At 38.2% G+C, this 22,565-nt stretch overlaps 1 protein-coding gene across 8 annotated transcripts in view; it reads right to left on the reverse strand.

Moving 5' to 3' along the window:
* AHI1 (Abelson helper integration site 1) overlaps positions 1 to 13,363 on the reverse strand; it is a 204,110-nt gene extending 190,747 nt beyond the window's left edge. For 4 of the 8 annotated variants that reach the window (XM_042987191.1, XM_042987189.1, XM_042987190.1 and 1 more), the window contains exons 1-3: positions 13,191 to 13,362; positions 8,759 to 8,826; positions 6,803 to 6,927 (exon numbers count right to left, since the gene is read on the reverse strand). In XM_042987191.1, coding sequence (XP_042843125.1) covers positions 6,803 to 6,927; positions 8,759 to 8,768 — 135 coding nt within the window. In that variant the 5' untranslated portion in view covers positions 8,769 to 8,826; positions 13,191 to 13,362. Of the gene's footprint in view, positions 1 to 6,802; positions 6,928 to 8,758; positions 8,827 to 9,770; positions 9,790 to 12,762; positions 12,859 to 13,190 lie in introns of those variants that run through there. The other 4 variants (XR_006217876.1, XM_042987192.1, XM_042987187.1 and 1 more) reach the window with 3 other exon arrangements.
* Between the last annotated feature and the right edge of the window lie 9,202 nt (positions 13,364 to 22,565).

The raw sequence follows: 22,565 nt of genomic DNA on the forward strand, positions 1-22,565 counted from the left end.
CCATTCTAGACCATCTCATTAGCACTATCCTAGTTTATTCTCTCAGCATTCAATTAGTAATTTCTGAGAGTAACTTCAGATAAATGAGGTAATTAACAGGGAGAAAAAGTAGTTAATGACTTTTCAGAAGTGAATAAATTGCTCAAACCTCAAATGTTTTTTTTCTCTTTGGCAGAATGATGCATACTTTAATTATAAAGTATTTGAGAAATTGCTAAAAGAGGCACAGAGTTAAAGCAATTCAGATTCCCCCTACAGAAAACACAGGTCATTTATCTTGCTTCATAATTACATTCTAAAGTCAGAAGTCTATAGCTCTAGAATCACCCTACAACTGATTCAAATACATCACTGAAAATCCTGCTAAATATTAAATATTATCAAGTTAAATCAAATGACAGACTAAATACATGCCTATATATCTTTCTAATTAAAATTACTTAAAATAAGAGATATTTTTACTAGAAAAGGGCTAGAAATCAAAAAGAAATGTTACTAGTAATAGAATAAATATTCTGAGAAATTTCCCAAGGATAAAAAATAGAAAGGATTAGGTCTTTGAGGAAATTAGCGGACAAAAACCACAACCCGCAGGAAAAGACTTCTCCGTGGAAGGGTGATTCTGGAGAAGCCACATAAGCCCTGAATCAAGTAACATCAGCAGAAGGAGGGGATTAAACCTGAGGATGACCAACTGAGGAGCTGGGAAGGACAGCTCTGTCCCCCACCTCCATTTGTGTTAGATGGTGACTTTCACCCAGAGGACAAGCAGGTGAACAGAGAGAGGGACATGAGCATGCTTCAGGTAGGTACAATTGTCACCATACATACATGGAATCTTACAGTATATAGCTTTTTGTGACTGGTTTCCTTCACTCAGCATAAAGCTTTGCAATTCATTCATGTTGTTGCATTTGTAGTAGTTTATTCCTTTAACTGCTCAGCAGTATTTCATTGCATGGATCTATACTATATTTTGTTTCTCTATATACTAATTAATGTACATTTGAGTTATTTCCAGTTTTGCACTGTTACATGTTTTTTGTTTCTCTTGTATAAGCACCCAAGAATTACTGTGCTATAGAGTAAGTAGATGTTTAACTTTTTTTTTTTAATGTTTATTTTTGAGGGGGGAGGGGCAGAGAGAGAGGGAGACACAGAATTCGAAGCAGTCTCCAGGCTCTGACAAGCACAGAGCCCTACTCGGGGCTTGATCTCATGAACTGTGAGATTATGACCTGATCCAAAGTCAGATGCTTAACCAACTGAGCCACCCAGCCACCCCTAGATGTTTAACTTCTTAAATAACTTGCCAAACTGCTTCCCAAAGTGGCTGTAACATTTTGTAGTTTCAAATGCATAAGAGTTCCATTTCCATAATGGCCTTATCAGCATTTACCGTTGTCAATTTTTGTTTTTTAGCTATTTAAATATGTGTGTAATGGAATTTCAGTATTGTTTTACATTTTAAGTTTTTTGTTTGTTTGTTTGTTTGTTTTTTGACAGAGAGTGCGCAAGCAGGGGAGGGGCAAGGAGAGAGGGAAAGAGAGAATCCCAAGCAGGCTCTGCACTGTCAGCAGAGTACCCTATCATTACTGTTTTAAATTGTATTTCCCTAATTAGCAATGGTATTGAAAATCTTTACACGTGATCTCTTCTTTGATTAAGTGTTAAAATTTTTTTGCCCATTTTCATTGGGTTATTTTCAAATCATTGAGTTCTAAGAGTTTTGAAATATTCTACACATAATTTATCAGTATGTTGAAAATACTTTTCTCCATCTATAGCATATGTTTTCATTTTCTTAGCAATGTCTTGAATTTTCACAAACCCGATTCATATTTTTTTCTTTTATGTTCATGCTTTTGTATGCTGAGAAAATCTATTCATAACTCAAGGTTACAATGGTTTTATCCTGTTTCTTCTATAACATATGTAATTTTAGCTCTTATGCTGTCTTTGCTCCACTTCTATTTAATTTCTGAACATGATATGATCATAGTTTATAACACTGTATATGGAGATATGTTCCAGCACCAGTTTTTGAAAAGGTTATCTTTCTCACTCCTTGGCAATTCTGGCACACCTTGGCAATTTTGTCAAGAATCAATTAACCATACACATTTGGGTCTACTTCTAGACTCTATACTGTTGCACTGAATCATAGGTCTATCTTTATGACAATAACAGGTTGTCTTGGTTACTACAGCTTTACAATGAGCTTTGAATCAGACAGTCAAATTCTTTCAACTTTGTTCTTCTTTTTAAAAATCGTTTTTAGCTATTCTAAGTCCACTGCTTAAATTTACAAGTAAATTTTAAAATTAGTTTTTCAATTCTTAAAAAAAAAAAAAAACACCTACTGGCATTTTGATAAAATTGAATTGAATCAATAAATCAACTTTCAGAGAGTGGATAATAATATTCTGTCAGTTATTATTTGACAACAATGATTCTTCTGATGCATGAACACGAGTATCTATTTGACCTTTGTTTTTAGCAGTTTGGGGGTTATCAGGATATAACACACCTTGTACAGTTTTTGATAAATTTATTTTAGTATTTATTTTTGAGAGACAGAGAGAGTGTGAGTAGGAGAGGGGCAGAGAGAGAGGGAGACACAGAACTGGAAGCAGGCTCCAGGCTCTGAGCTGTCAGCACAGAGCCTGATGTGGGGCTCGAACTCATGAACTGTCAGATCATGATCTGAGCTGAAGTCAGATGCTTAACCAAGCCACTCAGGCGCCCCAACTTTGACCTTATATTCTGATAAACCCACTTAATAGTTCTAGTTAGTAGCACTTTTTGTAGGTTTTTGTCACCTGTAAACAGAGACACTTTTACTCCCTTTTCAATCTTTATGCCATCTTTTAAAATAGCATTATTGCATTGGTCAGGGTCACCAGAACAATCATGGATACTCATGGTGACATAAGCTCAAACTTAGGGTAAAAGCCTTCAATGTTTTACTTTTAAGTATGATGTCAGCTATAGGTTTTTATAGATTCCCCTTATTAAGTTAAGGAAATTCTCTATTCTTTTTGTTTAAGAGTTAACAGAACGGGTGATGAATTCCGTCAAATCCTTTTACTGCATTTATACATACAATCATATTGTTTTTTATTTAATCTTTTAATGTGATGAATTATACTGACTGATTTTTCTAATACTGAGTTAATGATGTATTCTTGAGACAAACTATATCTGGTCATGGGGTATTATCCTTTCCATATAACTTAAGATTGGTTTTCTGATATTTTATGGAGTATGTCTGCTCTATGTTCAAAAGGGATACTGGTATAGTTTTCTTGTAATGTCTTTGTGTATCAGGATAATTAATGATTGCCTGCCCAAAGAGTAGAGAAACAGTTGCTCATTTTGTATAGTCTGTAACAGTGTGTACAGAATCATTATTACTTCTCCTCAAATGTTTGGTAAAATTTACCAATGTGGACACCTGAGAAAAGTAGGTAGTTTTCTTTATGGGCAGGTTTTTAACCACAGATTTCATTTTTTAAAGGTGTTCAATATACAAGTTATCTATGCCTCTTTGAGTCAGCTTTGGTAGTCTGTGTCCTTGAAGTAATTTATGCATTTCATCTAAACTGCTAAATTTATTGTCATAAAATTATTTGAAATATTATGTTATTCTTTTCAGGTCTGTAACATCTACAGTGAATACCCTCTTACAGTCCTAATTGGTAACTTGTGTTTTCCCTTTTTCTTAATCGATCTGGTTAGAGGCCATGCAGTCAGACACTCAACTGACTGAGCCACCCAGGCGTCCCTGCAAATTTTTATTTTTAAACTTTATGTCATTGTTTTTGATCTGTCAATGTTGTAAGTCAAATGCCTGTCATTTAAAACATCTATTTTAGAGTCTACTTTTAAAAATAGGAAGTTTAGAGTCGCCTGGGTGGCTCAGTTGGTTGAGCATCTGGCTGTTGATTTCTGCTCAGGTCATGATCCCAGGGTCATGGGATTGAGTCCCACATCAGGCTCCATGCTTAGCATGGAGCCTGCTTAAGATTCTCTCTCGCCCTCTGCCTCTCTCTCCTGTTCACGCTCACACACATGCTCTCCCTCTCTCTCTGGAATAAAAAATTTAAAAATTAAATGTCCAGGAACGTTTATTTGTAGGACCAATAGTTCTATATGTCCTCACTACTTATTTCTTTCATTTTAAGTGTTTTAGCCCCTTCTTCTCATGGAAGAATGCTTCAAATTTATCTTCCACATCACTAACTACATTTTTCATTGGTACCAATTCTACTATTTTGGGCTTAAGATATAGTTAAAAAAAAAACAACTAAAGAAAGAACATGGGAGGTGGTGGTTTTCAGTCTCACTTATTCTACTTTTGGTTATATGGCCCTGGCAAACCACTTAACACCTTTGTTGAGTGGTTTTTCTGTTCAGATGTCCATAAAATCTGTCATGTCTATAAAATCTCTCATGTGCAAAGTAAGAGCCTCAATACCTATGTTCCATGATTAACATGAGAATCAGAAACAGCATTTGGAAAATTCTCATCACAGGGCCTAATAGATTGCTGAAAAATAAGGTGAATCTGCCATTATTACAAATTATTACAGCCTTTTCCTTGCTTCATTTTCTTATTTCAGCCAGCTTCCCTTCCCATGTCAGCCTGCTCTGTACACGAGACTCCTTGTTTTTGTTGTGAAGAGGTCCCATCTCTTCGCACCTTAGTGAAAGAGATCCTACTGGGTTGTGGTTAGGAGAGGAGGTTCCACAGCCAGACTGTTAAGACTGTGAATTCTGTCTGGTTCTACCACTAACTGTGCAAATTTAGGCAAATTATTCAACCTCTGTGATCTAGTTTCCTCATTTATAAATGGATATAAACCACATCATTTTGTTGTTTGTATTAAAAATGAGTGGATGGGGCGCCTGGGTGGCTCAGTCGGTTAAGCGTCCGACTTCAGCTCAGGTCACGATCTCGCGGTCCGTGAGTTCGAGCCCCGCGTTGGGCTCTGGGCTGATGGCTCAGAGCCTGGAGCCTGCTTCCGATTCTGTGTCTCCCTCTCTCCCTGCCCCTCCCCCGTTCATGCTCTGTCTCTCTCTGTCTCAAAAATAAATAAAACGTTAAAAAAAAAATTAAAAAAAAAATGAGTGGATATGCATAAAATGTTTAGAAGTGCTTGAAAGATAGAAAAGCACTGCTATCTAGTAAATAGAAGCAGATATTCTTCCTCTACTCCTAAAAAAAAATCATTTCAAAAACATTTTGTTTCCCTCTAAGTCCTCCAGGAATATCCCCCCTTCTTTTGAGCTGAACAATCTCTTCCTGAGTATTTTTTCCTAGTATACTCATCTCTGAAAAAAAAAAAAAAAGAGAGAGAGAGAGAGAGAGAGAGAGAGAGAGATTTTAAATGGCCTCCTATGAACTAAAAGAGGCTGGGTAGGTCATGTTTAGTCACCTCACACTTGTGTGTTCCCAATATCTAAACTGGACCATAGGTAAATGGATGTACCTTCTGCCCATTTTCTGGCTGTCCACTTAACTGAGCATTCCAGGCCTAAACAGCATTTGGTTCATACTCACAAAGCCCAGTTCTAATAGTGAGAGAAAATATGAGGTTTCACTTTGACTAAGTCCATAAAAATATCCTCAGTTGTTTCCAGGGTTCTTTCTGCTTTTTTTGAGTACATACCAACTTGCTCAAGGAAAGGGCATATCCCAATAAGCAATGTTCCATCCTCCACATGCCTCTGTTCCCTACCAAACTACATACTGGTACCACCAGAAGAAGCACGTTCTATCTAAGGGCAGCATCCACTACGGGAGACATAACCTGCCCCATTCTGTCAGTAGTTCTAAACTGATGTGCAGTACTACGCAGGTGTACTATGAACCCCGTATGTGTGTGCAGCTGATTCTGGCCAATGTCAGTACTTACTTTTGCTTCACTTGAGAATATATACTATTACACTGATAACTGCCAAAGAGAATATTAGAATGAAGAGAGCACATGACAAAATTCAGAATAGGGTAAAATTTGCTACAAAATACAGGTTATATATATAACTTCTAAAACTCCTGCCAAAGAAACACTATATACCAATTTACCAGAACATGCATGAAGTTATTTGTGTGTGTGTGTGTGTGTGTGTGCTCGTGCACAAAACAGATTATGGTCAAAGGAATAAAAGGTGGGAGTGAAGTAGCTAGACAGGTTTAAAGAGTGACTATTACATTAATTGTGGATACTATTACAGACACTTTATAATACCCTGGAATCAGGTTGCAGTCATTTGTTGATTTGTTTAGTACTATTTGAGTTCTGCATTTTTAATCTCTTCAAACGTACTGCCAAAAAAATTCTATCATTTGAAAGTGCACCTCAAGTACAAAAGGATAATTACGGTCTTAAGGTTCCACTGATTCCTCTTGCTTCTGCTGGGTAGAATCAAATTATCTAGACTGGGTAAGTCTAGATAAGCCACTGAATAGCTGAAGTAAGATAATTACTCCCTAAGTCCTTCACAATGCTGGGTTAAAAATCTTCATTTTCTTTAAAAATGTGTAATATGTGTGGGCACCTGATGTGCCCAATCTCTCATCACTCTGTCTACGTTATTCTCATAGGATAGCACTCAAGACTGAACTCAGTACCCCAAGAGTGATGTGGATTTTACTGTAAACTTTATTTTACCACACGTTATTGACCATGACATAGCTTTACTGTTTTTAATTTCCAAATTTCCTCAGAGTTTTAATATGAGAGTCATAATTTCATGCAGAATATAAGTCATCATTACCAAATAACTGATTACTCACTACAATTTTTTCTCCAGATATGCCAGTTTTTTTCTTCAGTTTTTTTCGTTCATGTATAACATCATGGTGGGTCTTAAGCAATTCCTCAAAGCGAACTCTGGTTTTCAGTTTGGCTTCACTCTCCACTACAAATGATAAAGACTCATCATTTTCTGAACAATATTACTATAGCACATATCTGCATTATTATTATGTTAAAGAACACAGTCTTTAGACAACTGCTTGAGTTCTTTAGCTACCTTAGAAGAAGTGACCAGTCTTTTCTTCTTAAAAAACTTTTCTTTTGGCTATGGTGTCACCACACTCACCTGTATCCCTCACCTGTTACTCCGTCTAAAAGTTTCCTTTACTCAGTTAACTTTCTATTTATGATGCACAGTAACACCTACCACTGTTAGTTATGTGGTCTTAACCAAGTTACTTAACTCTAAACTTCATCTTCGTTTTCTGTAAAATCAGAATAATCCTATGTCAAAGATCATTTATCTGAAAATGGTTAACACTTGCCTAGTCAATAATTCGACAAACACTAAAAGTTGCAAGTTGTTTCTTCCTTTAAAATGTAAAGGTTTAGGACTTTAGGACTTTAGGACTCTGCTTTAGGACTCTGTGTGCGAGTTCCCCACTTCACTCAGGACACAGTAAGTTCGCGTGCCCTCCAGGGTTCTCACTTCTTGGCTTGTCAACCTCTATAGCTTCAAATCAAGAGAAACAGCCCCTTAGATCCCTATGTTCTCACCATACTGCCCTTCTCATTCCTCCGCCAGAATAAGCGCCTTCCCTTGTGAAGCTGCTTCCACCTGGTGCAAGCTTCCTCTAACTTCTCAGCTACCTGGTGCAGCTGCCTGTTTAAATGTCCCCTCTAAAGAAGAACATTTCCTGATGACCTCATCTAAATTTCACTGTTCCTCACAGAACAGACTGTTCTTTTCCTTCACAGCACTTAATCCAGCTTGAAATTGTATAATTATTTGTATATCTAAACACGTAAATGTATTGTCTCTTTCTTACTATAATATGCAACTTTTTTTATACTTATTTATTTTGAGAGAAAGAGAGGGAGAGCACATGTGAGCTGAGGAGGGGTGGAGAGAGAGGGAGAGAGAGGGAGAGAGAGGGAGAGAGAGGGAGAGAGAGGGAGAGAGAGGGAGAGAGAGGGAGAGAGAGGGAGAGAGAGGGAGAGAGAGAATCCCAAGCAGGCTCTGCATGGTCAGCAGAGCCCAGTGCTGTGCCCGACACTGGTCCCAATGTTGGTCCCAACTCAGGGTTCAATCTCATGAACTGTGAGATCATGACCTGAGCTGAAATCAAGAGTCGGATACTTAACCGACTGAGTCACCCAGGGGCCCCTAAACTACGTAGTTTTTAACTACCGTCCCTAGTACTAGCATGAGATCTAGCACAGAGTAATCAATAAATATGTTTTAATGCTGAATAAATGCTGAATGAATGAATGATCGCCCCAGAGCAGGTATTCGCAAATTACGGCTTGCAGGTAGGTCACCTATTTTTATACATAAAGTTTTATTGAAACACAGCTGGCCACTCTGTCAAGAATTCTTATGGATGCTTTCATGCTTCAGTGGCAGAGGTGAGTAGCTATAGCAGAGAATAAACCTAAAATATTTACTAGCTTGTCCTTTAGGAAAAAGTTTGCTGATACTCTCTCTAGAGTAAAATGCCCATTTTAATGACAATAAATAAAAACCAACCATATGTTGTAATGATTATCTACCTTGTCCAGTGGAGTCCCAAAATGCCATCCATTGAATACATACTAACCTTAAAACGTATTAACATTAGATAGAAATTGAAAACCAAACTATATCTAAATATAATATTGGTTAATGACATTGACTTTATTCATTAATTGGTTAAAGAATCGCTTTAAATAATCCCAACTTATAAATAAATAAATAACATGTATTGCATATATAAATTTCATAAAAGTCTTACCAGTGGGCATATCTCAGCTATATGGAGAGCACCAAGTTGTAACGGAAAGCCCTGACTCGATAAGCATCCTGTCAAAACAACGAGAATTTACTTGTAATACGGAATTTGCAAATAAAAATTACAAAACATTCTTCATACAAGATTATGTCATGATTTATCTACTACCTCATAAGATTTATACCAATAAGGCTAAGTTCTCTTCTCTTACTTTAATCTTATGCAAATGACTTAAATACATTCAAATCAGTTTAGGGTCTGAAAAAAGGTAAAGAAAACTAGATCGTATTTGGGTAAAATATTTATATGTTTGAAACAAAAAATTTAAAAAGAATCTTGAAACCAGTAAATATATACTTTGTATATAAATGCACTTTTAGTAAAAGTGTTGTAAGTAAAAAATATGCTTTTCAATGTACTTTTAAGAAGCCAAACTCCACCCCAGAATGGACTTTCCCAAGAGCACACACTATTGTATTGGTAAAGTATGACTGTGGGTACCATATTAACAGAAAATGAATTTAAACCTTTTTGTACCCGCCACTGAAAATGTTGCAACAATAGAGAAGGTTAAGCACAAGCATTCATATCATTCTCCTCAAATAAAAACCTGGGTGTGTATTATTACATATCAAAACCAGGGATAAACTCAGTATACATATTCCTGCATTTCCAAAGATGGAGGTATGTGTCCAAAACATATTAATTTCCACCTTACAGCACAATATTCACACATTTTTAAGAATAAAGTGGAAGACTGTTAAAGGAAAAAAAAAGAGAGAAAAATGTAATTTGAATTGGCTCAGCAATTATTGGTTGAGGCTCCAGATCCCTGGGGATCCACATTCATGTTCCTCTAATATTAAGGGTATTCTGGACAGAAAAGTCTGAGAAGAAACGCTAAAAAGGAAACAATGACTACACACATACACCTAATTATGCAGTTTAAATATAACAACTATCTGGTACACAGACAAAATAGATGTCACTAAATCCACACAGTAAAGACTCTTACACTTTACTGATGGGAGCCCGAATGTACTCTTTCTAGTAGATACAGATCTAGTAAGTTTGGTCATCCACTTTCCAATCTACCCTAAGTTAGAAAAAAGAGAAGACGCAAAGGCAAGTGCATCAGTAACTGAAACATAAAGCAAATAAGAACCTAATATTTATATATTCCCTGGTCATTCAATACGTAGGAAAACAGCTGAACTATATATATGACTTTGAGTCATTAAGAAAAGGCTTACTTATATTCAGCTTAACCTGTTTTCCCTTAAAAAATTTATGGTATTTTAGACATTTCAGAAAGATAAAATAAAAACGACTGAAGAGGCAGGACAAAGAGTAAAGGATGATTCTCGTGCTTCTGCAAGTAGAATGATTAGGCTAGTAGTATTATTAACTGGAATACAGTACAAGCATAACGGAGAACTTTAAAACCCAAGTCTTGGGATTAGTCTTACAAACAATTAATTGTGACCTTAGGTGTTTGTTTCCTCATCTGTAAAATCAATCTAAAGGTGCACATTCAAAAGGTAGTTGTAAGGGTTAGATGATTTAGAACAATGCCTTAAAAAAAAGCACTAATAAACATCTGTTACGATTGTAACAGATATTTCCTACCGGGACAACACTCAGGTGAGCTTGGTGGGGCATGTTGAGCTGGGGCACTAACCAGCTACAAACACTGGCTCCACTGTCAGATCCCTGGATTCAAATCCCAGTTCCACCTGCCAGTAAATTAATCTCTGGACCTCAACTTCCTAATCGTTCGAAAGGGAATCATAACTGTAAATTACTCACAAGGTTTTTGTAAAAATGAAATAAGAATATGCATGTAAAATACTTAGCACAATGCCTAGAACACGGCAAGCCCTTTGAAAATGACAGCTATTAGCACTGTATATATAAATCTGTGTTTGTGTATGTATAATCAGATTGTTTGGTAGGCAACAGAATATAGTAATCCAGCAAGGAGAGCCAGGCTGAAGATTTGAGCAGGTTGTGAAGAGTGTCCACGGGATCTGCAGTCTGGAAGTCACGTGTTTGCAAAAATGTTTGTGAATGGGCAGAAATCCGGCAGCCATAGGTGGAGGGATGAATGGAAGGTGAGACCTATAGAAACGTGTGGATAATTATTTCTATAATTCTGCTTCCAACTGTCTTCTCCCACCCCCAAAGGCAGTGACATGAGGCAGTAGCTTTGAGAGACAAAAAGACTGTGGAAAGTTTTTACTTTTTTTTCTTAAGATTGTTTCCATGTTTCCATCACCCTATCCTTTTAAAAATAAATAAATAAGTCATCCTCCACGTCGCAAGCAGAGGAATTTTCTAAACTACAAATATGATGGCATCATTTCTGTTTAAATATCTTCACTAGATTCTGAGGCACCTAGGTGGCTCACTCAGTTGAGCCTCCAACTTCAGCTCAGGTCATGGTCTCGTGGTTCGTGAGTTCGGCCCCGCATCTGTGCTGACAGTTCAGAGCCTGGAGCCTGCTTCAGATTCTGTGTCTCCCTCTCTCTCTGCCCCTTCCCCACTCGTGCTGTCTCTCTCTAAAAAAAAATAAACATTACAAAATTTTTTTTTAAATCTCTTCACTAGATTCCAATCACCCACTGGAAAAAATAGTAAGTCCTTACCACCGGGGTTCAAGGCTACTTATAAGATGACTCCCTGCCCTTTTTTTTTTTTTTAAACCTCTCTTTCTCCAGCCACATTTCCATACACATTTTGAACTCTAGCCATGTGCAACTACTTACAAGCCTTCAATCATGCCAAACTCCTTCTTGCCTTTGTACCATTACATGTACACCTCTCTCTCCTAAGAAATGACCTTCTTCTTTTGTCTAGGAAACTTCCTAACTATCCTTTAACACTAAATGCAAATGGTATCTTTTCTGGGAGCTCTCTAACCTAAAGGGGCAGTTAAATACTTCTCTGTGATCCCACAGTGCTTTGAGCTTTATACCTCCCTCTCTACCTCATCCCTTTATTTCCACCTTGGTAAAACGTTCTATGACCCAGGAAATTAAAATGACACCTACTTTATTGTAAGGAGAAAAGGAAATAGTGAAAAGCAAAGTGATCAGCACAGTGGCTGACACATTGTAGGTGCTCAATAAAATTATGTCTATTATTATAGTACTAAAAGTAATTGTGCCATAAATAAAATACATCAAGTGAATTACAAGTTCACATTATTTACTATCAGTAGTACAATGTATAGTTGCATAGACACTAATATTACTTAATATAGCATATATATAACAGAAATAATCACCTCCAAACATTAATGTGTTTGAATGAATGACTGATATTTGATTAGTAACATCACTGGAAAAAATTAAGGGACAAATTTAAAATGGTATCTCTGGCCCTCATATATACCATTATTTTAAAGCTTCTCCCTCACAAATCCCTTTATAGGAGCTGCTAAGAAATACTAAATTTTGCTATTTATATACGAGATGCAGTACATTTCATCTCATATTTCCTTTTCTCTAAACATCTGATTATTGGCCAATACATGTGTAAAAACCATGGGGAGAAGAAGCAGAGGCTTGAATAATTTACCCTTTAACTGAATTTCATAGCACAGGAAAAAAAAAAGAATCCAAAAAAAAACCCTGTATGCATAATTCAACTAATAAATGAAGATAGCCTAAATAAATAAACAAGATAAACAAATAAACCAAGTACCGTTTTAAAAAACGTTTGGTATTTGGATTTTTCAGATATTTTTTAAAAACTTCCCAGAGTTCTCACAACGAGCAATCTTCCTCCTGAAAGCCCAATCAGTAACAGCAATAGTTAAAGCAACAGGTGAGAAAATTGTTAGCATCCTTTTCTCAAAACGTGAAAGCCATATACCCCAGTGAGTAGATGTTCTCACAGTAATGCTGAAATGCAGCACAACCATTGGTAGCGATTCTAAAGAGTGTACTTTTCGCATATATATCAAAACGACCCTTTTCTTATAAACGTAACACACTGATCACCTTTTCTAGATGTAATTAAGGCATTTCACCGGTTTGAGACTCAGCACCAAGCTGACACCCTAAAAGGAAACAGACACCCTAAAAGGAAATAAACATCCTTAGTGCGCATCTGACTTAAATGCTTTTAAGCCAGAATCCGGAGTAGGAAAGCCAAAGATTGTATTCCCTCCACGCTGGATCAGGACACCACACTGGGCGGGCCCGGGATGGGAGCCCAGGGAAGGGAACGGGAAAGTACTTAGAGGTATTCATCAGAAACTACATCCCGAGGCTCCGCGGCACTTGGCGGGTCAGCCTGCGGTGGCGCAGTGCCGCCCCCGCGCTCTCGGACTCAAGCAGTCCCCCGAGTCGCGGCCCCCGGAGAAGGCCGAGGCAGGCCCAGGGCCCGGCCCGGGCTCCCGCCACCAGCAGGCCTGCAGCGTACTCACAGAGAACTGAGCTCAGAGCGGCCGACGGCCCGTTCCCCCCGGGCGGACACTGGGACGGTGCGAAGCTGCCTACCGCGCCGGGCGGGGCGGGGCGGGGCAGTCACGGGACGCCCCCGCAGCCACCCAGCAACCAGCCAGCCACTCCGGCTCAGAGAGCCGACTAGGTGCCGCAGTGCGGGCCGCGCGCCGCCTGCTGACGTCAGCGCCTGCCTACGCCGCCGTTCCCACGACAACCGATGCGGCCCGAGCTCCGGGACTGGACCGCTGCCCAACTTAGACTCCGGTCCGCGGCCCCGCCCCCGCGCCGCCTACGCCGGGGCCCCGAGCTGCTGCAATGCGGCGCCTGTGGAGGCGGTGCGCGCGCGCGCCGGCCCGCGGGCCTTCAGACTACGGCCGGGCACGCGCTCCGGTGATCGCGCGCCGGACTCCTCGTGCCCGTGCGGAAAGCGCGAGGCCGCGGCCCTTCGAAGAGAAAGAAATGCCCGGCCGAGAAGCCCTAAGGGGCCCAGGGAAGGGTCTGAACCCATTCGGTCGTCACGCCTGAAAAAGCGTTTTGTCCCTCAAAACCGTAGCCATCGCTGGAGCAAAACGAGAGGGGGCAGGGATAGACAGGGAGGCAGTCGTGGAGCCCTCCAAGGCGAGAAGCGTGAATGAAGGAAAGCAACAGGCACGTCACCGCCCTAGCGATCGCGCCCACAAAATGAAACATCCTTTTAAGCGTGGAGAATAGAATTGTGCTACAGACCAGATATTAAGGAAACAAATTTCCATGATTCGTCTGGCGCGGTGTTATGTCGCCATGTGTTTAAAGCAGAACAAAAAGAAAACCCTCCTCTTTTTCCACGCCAAGTGCCCCCTCCCACTTTCTAATTTCTGCCAGAGGCGCCATTTTTAGCTCCGAGTCACCAGGGATGGAAAAATACTAGTCAGGCCCCTCCCCAGCTCTTGAATTTTTTGCAGTTTGTAGTCATGCTCTATGCTATAACCTGTTGCTTAGTTTGTAAAGTGAGAGTGTTATGCATATTTCTTTGGAGGCCAGCTTTTCCATTTATATTAGAACCACCACACTTTACAAAGCACATATTTGTTTCTCCCAAATGCTGTGAGAAGGCAGTGAAAAAAATTCCCATCTGAGGCATCTCAAAATGAACTGTTCAACTTTCTATTGAAAACCTATTACCCTCGGGGCGCCTAGGTGGCTCAGTTGGTTGAGCTTCCGACTATGGCTCAGGTCATGATCTCGCAGCTCTTGAGTTCAAGGCCCACATCAGGCTCTGTGCTGACAGCTTGGAGCCTGCAGCCTGCTTCAGATTCTGTCTCCCTCTCTCTCTGCCCTCACCCACTCGTATTCGTCTCTGTCTCTCTCAAAATAAATAAACACCAATAAATAAATAAGTAAATAAAATCTATTACCCTTTCTGGATTTCTATCTTGGTTTCAACCACCACTATCCTCCCAGTTTTCCAAATACCTGCAGAGCATCCTAAATGCCTCTTACACCAAATTATGTCCTCTCTGCTTTTTTAACACTCCCAGTGTATAGCCTATCCATCCTGACTCCCACTGCTTTGTGCCAGCCTTCATCACTTCTCACTGAGATTATTGTGGGATGGCGTCTTTACCAGTCCCCTGATTCCAGTTTTGATTCCAGATCGCCATCCTCCATACTGCTACCAGAATGATCTCACTAAAATTATAATTGTGATAATGCCACTGTCCTGAAAATTCTTCAAGGACTATCTGGAGGATAAAATGTAGTCGCTTAACTTAAACTATAAGACACTCTGTTTGCCTGACTAGTTTCCTCTCTCATTGCCTTCTTTCAATGTTACGTTTCAGCAATATTGAATTCATGTGTACCATGCAAAACAATCCATACTCTCATGTCCCCATTCTTGCACATATTGTCTTCTCTCCCTGAAAAATCTCTTCTTGTAAACTCCTACTCCCCCACATCTCACCCCAAATGTTGTCCATACTTTGAATCCACTTAGCTATTTTTTCCCCTAGCTCCCTCTGCTAAAGAGACGTAAGGAACAATGATACCTTAGAAGCAATGAGCACATAGTGCCTAGATCTTGGTTTTTAAACACCATTCTCTATTTAAAGGAACTAGAGCCTCTTGGGGAAATGGCTTATTCAGAACAGGAGCAAGGGAAGTATAACACGAGCCTGGAAAATTTTTTTACACCAGAAATTAAAGAGTTTTTACAGAATAATGGAACATATGAAAGGGACTCAGAAACCAGCTTGAAGGAGCCCCCCATCAGCAACATCTGGGGCAATCTGAGCACCACTTTAATATTAATAGATTATGATCTGCTGAATAAAATAGGAATACTTGAGTCTATACTGAAATAAGTACATGAATATTTTTAAATGGGCATAAAGAAACGTCCTTTCCTATCTTTGATCGCCAACTAATAAATGTAGAAGGAATGATGTAGGTAGATATATCATCATTTGGCAACTATTATAGTAAAAACTGATTCAGCCAAGAATCATCAATGTATGCTAATACCAGAGGGTGAGAATTTTAAGAGGAACATTATAGTCTTAAAGTATCTTCTGACCAAATACTAATTACAAAGGGAAAAATAGGAACTTGACAGTACAGAAATCTGGCACCGGTGACCAACGTTACTATCCCCAGTAATAGGACAGATCAGCATTGTAAGCCACCTGGTAAAGACACTTAGAACACACTTTTGTGATATTCCTGCCAAAAATGTACAACCTGAATCTAATCGTGAGGGAAGATCAGACAACCACAAATTGAGGAACATTTTACAAAATCATAGGTCTTTACTATCCAAAAGTTTGTCAAGGTCATGAAAGACAAAAGAACTAAAGAACTTTTTCAGGTTGTAGGAGACTGAAGAGGCATGACAACTAAGTGGAACATAAGATTCTGTATTGTATCCTTTTTCTGTAAGGATATTATTGGGACAATTGACAAAATTTGAATGGGATCTGTGGACTAGATAGTATTTTAACAATGTTAATTTCCTGATTTTGATGACTACAGTCTGGTAATATAGGAGATACTTTGTTTCTAGAAAATGCACACTGAATTATTTAAAAGGAATGAAGCTTCATATCTGTAACTTACTCAAATGGTTCAGAAAAAAGTATATATAAGTAAAATATGAGTATGTGTAGAGACAGAGAAGGATAAAGCAAATGTAATATGTCAACAATTGGAAGATTTGGGCAAAGATAGAAGTTCTTTGTACTATTCCTGCAATATTTTCTGTACGTTTGAAAGTATCTTAAAATAAAAAATGTTGTAAAGGTACTGAGATTTCTGGCTTAGGTAACTGGATGGAAAATGGCTAATTAATTAACAGTGGAAAGGCAGGAAGAGCAGGTATAAAGGAAAAGATAGTTTCAGTGGGATATATCCAGTAGGCAATTGAATATATAGTAAATATAAAAATGAGCCCCATTCAAACTGGAGAAAGCAGATATGTTGCTTTCCCTCCTTAGCTCAGAGTACCAGACTGAGTACCTACTGGTACTAGGAGAGGCAAGCAATCAAGAGTAGTAGCGCTCATAATAAAATTGGCCAACTATTCATGAAATAGATTTAGGGTATTCAAAACATTTAAATAAATATAAAATAGCAAATTTATTGAATAAGACCTAAGTATGGCTGATAGACAAAATGTTTATCCCCTCTACAAAATATCCATTAACCAATCAAAAGAGATGTTGGCGTTACTGCCTGTGCTGCATTGCTAGGTCTACCATACAAAGTACCATAGACTGGTTGGCCTAAGCAACAGAAATTTATTTCCTCACAATTCTGGAGGTTAGAAGTCCAAGATCAAGATGTAGGCAGGGTTAGTTTCTTCAGAGGACTCTCTCCTACCTCGTCCTTTTGTCTTCCCATAGTCTTCCCTCTGTACCTGAGTCCTAATCTTCTCTTAGAAGGATGTCAGTTATATTGGATTAGGGCCCACCCTAATGACCTAATTTCAGTGTAATTACTTCTTTAAAAATCCTATGTCTAAATATAGTGACATTCTGAAGTGCTAGGGTTTAGGATTTCAACGGATGCATTTTGGGGGCAAAAATTCAGCCTGTAACACTGCGGGTGTTATTGTGCTGGAAGTACAACGGAATGCAAAGATGGGACCTGTTTGGATTCTCATTCAGAACAAACTGTCTAGATAAAGATGTTTCAGGCAATCAGAGATTTTTCAGTATGGGCTGAGTTTGAGATGATATTAAGGAATTTTTATGTCTTTATAAAGGAAATAATGACAGTGTAGTTATGTAAGAATAAGCTGTTCTTAAGTCAATAGAATAGAATGACAAGATGTCTAAAATTTGCTTTAAAATATTCCAGAAAAAAAAAAACAGGTAAGGGAAAGATAACACATATATACCTAAATTTTGATGGTCATTGAAGCTGGCTGGTAGGTACCTGGTATTTTATTATACTTTTTCTTTGTGTGTTTGGAAATTTTTGTAATACGCAGTCAAAACAAAAGTAGGAAAACTCATAGAGAATTTGAAAGACATAGAACCACAGAGAAAAAGGAAAAAATATTCTGTACTACTTAAAGAGAATCCCAGTTAGCTTTTTAAGGCAATTTTGTTTTCAGTCTGCTTTCCATGCATATTTTAATTTTGGTCATATTGTATATAATATGCTTATTTCTGTTTTTTGAATTAACAGTATGTTATACTTTCATTTCCATACTATTGTATATGCCATCTAAACTTCATTAAAATTTTTAAGCTTGTTAACAATGTTTGTGTGTACTCATAGTAACAATTCAAACAATCATCCAGACATTTATAATGCAGAAACTGAAACCCTGTCATATGATAATCACTGGTAATAGTCTTTTATACCTTACTCCTTTCCTTCATGTATATACTAAATATACTAAGTTTAAAAAAAAAAAACAAAAAACTTCATACTATCAACTTTGTCCTGATGCCTTGTTTAGTCTTTACCATGTATCACCATCCTAGAAGACTTTTTTTAAATGTCAGTAACATGCATCTATACATTCATTTTAATGGCTTCATACTCTATCAGTTTTATTCCAGTGTTTCCTTATCAATTATAATAAGAATGCCAAATATAATGGTTTTTTTGAATTAAAAGAGCTTTCATATAAGAGTCTCACATTATCACTAAATTTATTCCTCAGTATTTTATATATGTTTGGTATTATTTTGAATTCATTAACTTCTCTCGCTTCATTTGCTAACTGGTGATTGCACATTTTCCTACTTTTCCTCTTTTCTAGGTCTCTTTTGCTAGTTTTTGTTTATTTCCTTAACCTCTTGGTATTGGAATATCCCAGAACTAACCTCTTGAACCTTTTCTCTATCCACATGTACTCACTTGGGGATCTCTTCCAGTCTCTATCGTCCCCTGGTCATACAGTCTTCCACACATGTCTCCCTAGCCCATTCCTCTCTCCTGAACTTCAGACTCATACATCCAACTGCGTACTGAATATCTCCACTTAGATGTCTAATGCACATGTCACGCTTACTAAACTCCTAATCACCACTTGAATATCAATGCCTCCCTTGAGGCTTTCTCCATTTTGTGTAATGGTAACTCCATTTTTTTTTTCTAGTTACTGACGCTAAACATCAAACACCTTGGAGTACTCTTGACTTTTCTCATTTTATTATACCCCATATACAACCAATCAGATTAATATTGATTTGAACCCAAATCCCACATAAGAGAGGCTATATTTATAATTTGGAAGGGAAAGTTTTCTTCTACTCAAACTTTAGCCCAGACCAGCCTCCTGGTCTTCCTTTGTTGGTGTAGTCTCTTGAGGGTCACAGTTTTAGTCAAAGGTCTTAATGCCCACACTGAACAAGAGCTCATATTCTATGTTTTGGTAGGCCAATCCACTGTGGGACTACATTTAGGGAATCAGCAAATACCTCTAGTGTAGGATTACCTGTGAGTAGTTCCTGCCTACCATTTTGTTTCACTTTTTTTTCTCTTTGGGCCCCTGAGAAACTTCCTTTGCTTTTCAGAGAGTTCAGTGAGGCAATTTGGTTGGCATTTCTAGCTGATTTTCAGAATTTTTTTTTTCTGTCGAGTATCTCTGACATATTGGGTAAAAAAGGATTCTTTCTCTCTCAACTCTTAATACATATTACAGGGTATGTATGGGTTAATAGTGATTGCCTTGTAATAGTGATTGCCATTCAAATTCAGCAATTAGATTAGATTAATTACTGAAATAATTGAGCTTTCTTTATAAACTTTCTGTGAAGAGACTTGCTAATAAAACTTGGTGAGCCCGTAGATGTGGGTTAGGTCAGAATTCATGGAACTTCCCACAATGTATAAAGCTATTTATAGATTTATTTTATATATATGAATATTGTTTTGTTAGGAAAAGTGTTTTGATTTAGGTCTCATAAGGCCTCATGAATAACAGGAACTGCAGCAGAGATAAAGGAAAACAACAAAAATTCATCAAATGCTCAATTTAGGTCTCTCAAGCAATGAACACTAGATGGCAGCAAATCAACATTTGTCATTACCAGGGCCTGAAAGATCCCAGTTTAAAGACCTGGCCTTATTACATCTTATTATGCATCCATTTGTAATCCAAACCATTTAATTTACTGATGTTTAATCTACTAATTTGAATTTATAATAGTAAGATATATTTGACACCTGGACTGAAAAATGTAGTTTCTTGATTAATAAATATAGTATACAGAATGGTGCCCGTACCATCAGAAGTCTGTCCAGCAACACTTCCAAGAATCCACTCTCTCAAGACCACTCTCTACACAGCTCATCTTTTGTCTATGATGTGAGGTCCTGTGGTTGGACAAAAGGTACATGTCAGACACTCATTCCTATTCCTGTGTTGTAAGCCTCTTGTGCCTATTAATGCTTAAATTTTCATCTTATCATTCAAATGATATCTGTTTATTAGATTGAGAACTAGCTTCACGTTTCTTACAAAGTGTGAAAATAGAGGCTTCCCAAGCTTTATGATGAGTAATTACCAGGCCTTCTTCTCTAGGGACTCAGGTTAGACATTTCTACCATGAGTGAGAAGGGACTTTACTTGTTTTCACATTTAAGGTTATCTTTGTATAATCAGCATGTCAAATTAAAAAATATGTAATTTGGGTGTATAATTTAGCTTCATGAGCCCATTTTTTCTCTCCATACCTGAGATAATTTATAATTTTATGTCTTTTGAAATGTTTAGAATAAATTATTATTAACGGAAGACATTAATAATACAGAAAGAAGGGGAAAATGACAAGGAAGTGGTTCACCACTTCCTTCTCCAAGTGCTGGTCCGAAGAGTACGACAATTCGCAATTCCCGTTTCTCCGCAGTTTCGCTATCCAGGGTTTCATTTACCCGCTGCACCCAGGGTTTGGAGGCAGATGATCCTCCTTAGGAGAATCAGCAGAAGGTCAATAGTACCCTAGCTCTATGTCACAATGTCATTTGCCTCCTGTCATCTCTGCCCATAAGCATTTTATCATCTCACATTATCACAAAAAGGGTGAGTACAGTACAATAGATATTTGGAGAGATCACAGTCACATAGCTTTTATTACAGTATAATTGTTCTATATTATTGTTCTCTACTGCTGTTAATCTCTTAGTGTGCCTAAGTTATAACCTAAGCTTTTTCATAGGTGTGTATGTATAGGAAAAAACAGTACATATTGGGTTTGGTACTGGCTGCAGCTTCAGGCATCCCCTGGGGGGGGGGGTGGGAGGAGGGCCTTGGAACGTATTCTCCTTGGATAAAGGAGGACTACTAAATCCCCTTAAGCAGGGGCGCCTGGGTGATTTAGTTGGTTGATTTGTCAGACTTCAGCTCAGGTCACGATCTCACAGTTTGTGAGTTCCAGCTCCACATTGGGCCCTGCACTGACAGCCTGGAGCCTGCTCCAGATTTTGTGTCTCCCTCTCTCTCTGTCCCCCCCCCCCCCCCCCCCCCCCGCTCATGCTCTGTCTCTCAAAAATAAATAAAAACATAAAAAAAATCTTTTTAAAGCCCTTTAAACAGTTTCTGGTTTTGTTTCTTCTGGTGTTTACCTCCGTATCTCTTAACATTATTGCTAAATTCATCAGTTTTAAGTATTGCCTTAATATACTGCTAAAGGAGATGAATGAACTCATTTGTATCACCTTCTATATTCCTTCCCCATCTTTTCCCAATAAAGTCATGTGAGGAGGAAGCAGACTACAGTAGAGAAGAGCACACTCTGGAATCCCATTTCTGCCCCTTACAAGCTGTGTGAACTTAGGCAAGTGAATCCGTCCTTCTGAATCCTCTTCCTCATCTGTAAAATGGGGATAATAATAGTCCTTCCTCAGAGGATTATTATGAGGATAAACCGGTCAAAATACACCTAAAGCACTAACCAAGTGTTGATATTACTATATTTAATTTCTCTCCTGGTTATTTTTGTAAGTTTAAGTAATATACTTACCCCTTCATTTTTGGTCAACTACATATCATATCTCTTGTCACTCTACTTTTTAAGATAAAGATATTGGCAACCTTACCCTTCTTTTACTCTCTCCCCCCTTTCCACACCTCCATCTCACCTCCAAGTATTTTCCATCTTTTAACTAGTTCTATTTTCTGGGAGATTTTCTCAGTTTGATCCTCTAAGCATCTACTGAAAATTTTACTTTAGCAATCTGAGAGTTTTACCTAATCATTAGTTTTACAGGATTTTAAAGATTCAAACTCGTCTTGACTATTGTGTTAGTCAGGATCCGGTCAGGGAACAAAAATTACCACACCGATACTTTGAATAGAGCAAATAACTGTGAACTAAGTACATTGTGTCCATTGAGAAAAGGAGGCAAAAGTGAAAACACAGGCCTTTTGAGAGTCTCAGAATTGCCGTTCGCAGAGCACAGATTCTGAAGTAACCAAAGTGTCCAGCTCATACAGGGGAAGTAAGGGGTTTTTATGAGAAGGAAGGGATGATTACACGATTTTGATAAAGAAGAGGGGGAAAAAAACCCCACAACCTGCTAATTTGGTGCTGACCAGTTGAGCCGCTTTTGATTACTATCTAATTAATTATTTTATTGGTGCTATCAAACAAAACTATTCCTGATATGTATTAATTAATTTTTCTGTCCTCAGAAAGTTCATATCAATGGTTTTATGGCTCAAATGCAGTTGTTCTGTTGGATTTATGAGCAACAGCTTGTATAACAATAACCACTATGGCTCAGTTCGAAAGTTCATCAGTTGGAAGGAAAAATGGAACTTGAAAATGGAGCCTCTCATGGCCAGAAACTGTATACGATTCCACAGTTGTGAACTAAGTAAAAGACGTATTTACCAAAAGGGGTGAAAGGGAACTCGAAGG

The sequence above is a fragment of the Panthera tigris genome, chromosome B2 (assembly GCF_018350195.1).
Source record: "Panthera tigris isolate Pti1 chromosome B2, P.tigris_Pti1_mat1.1, whole genome shotgun sequence".
Taxonomy (NCBI): Eukaryota; Metazoa; Chordata; class Mammalia; order Carnivora; family Felidae; genus Panthera; species Panthera tigris.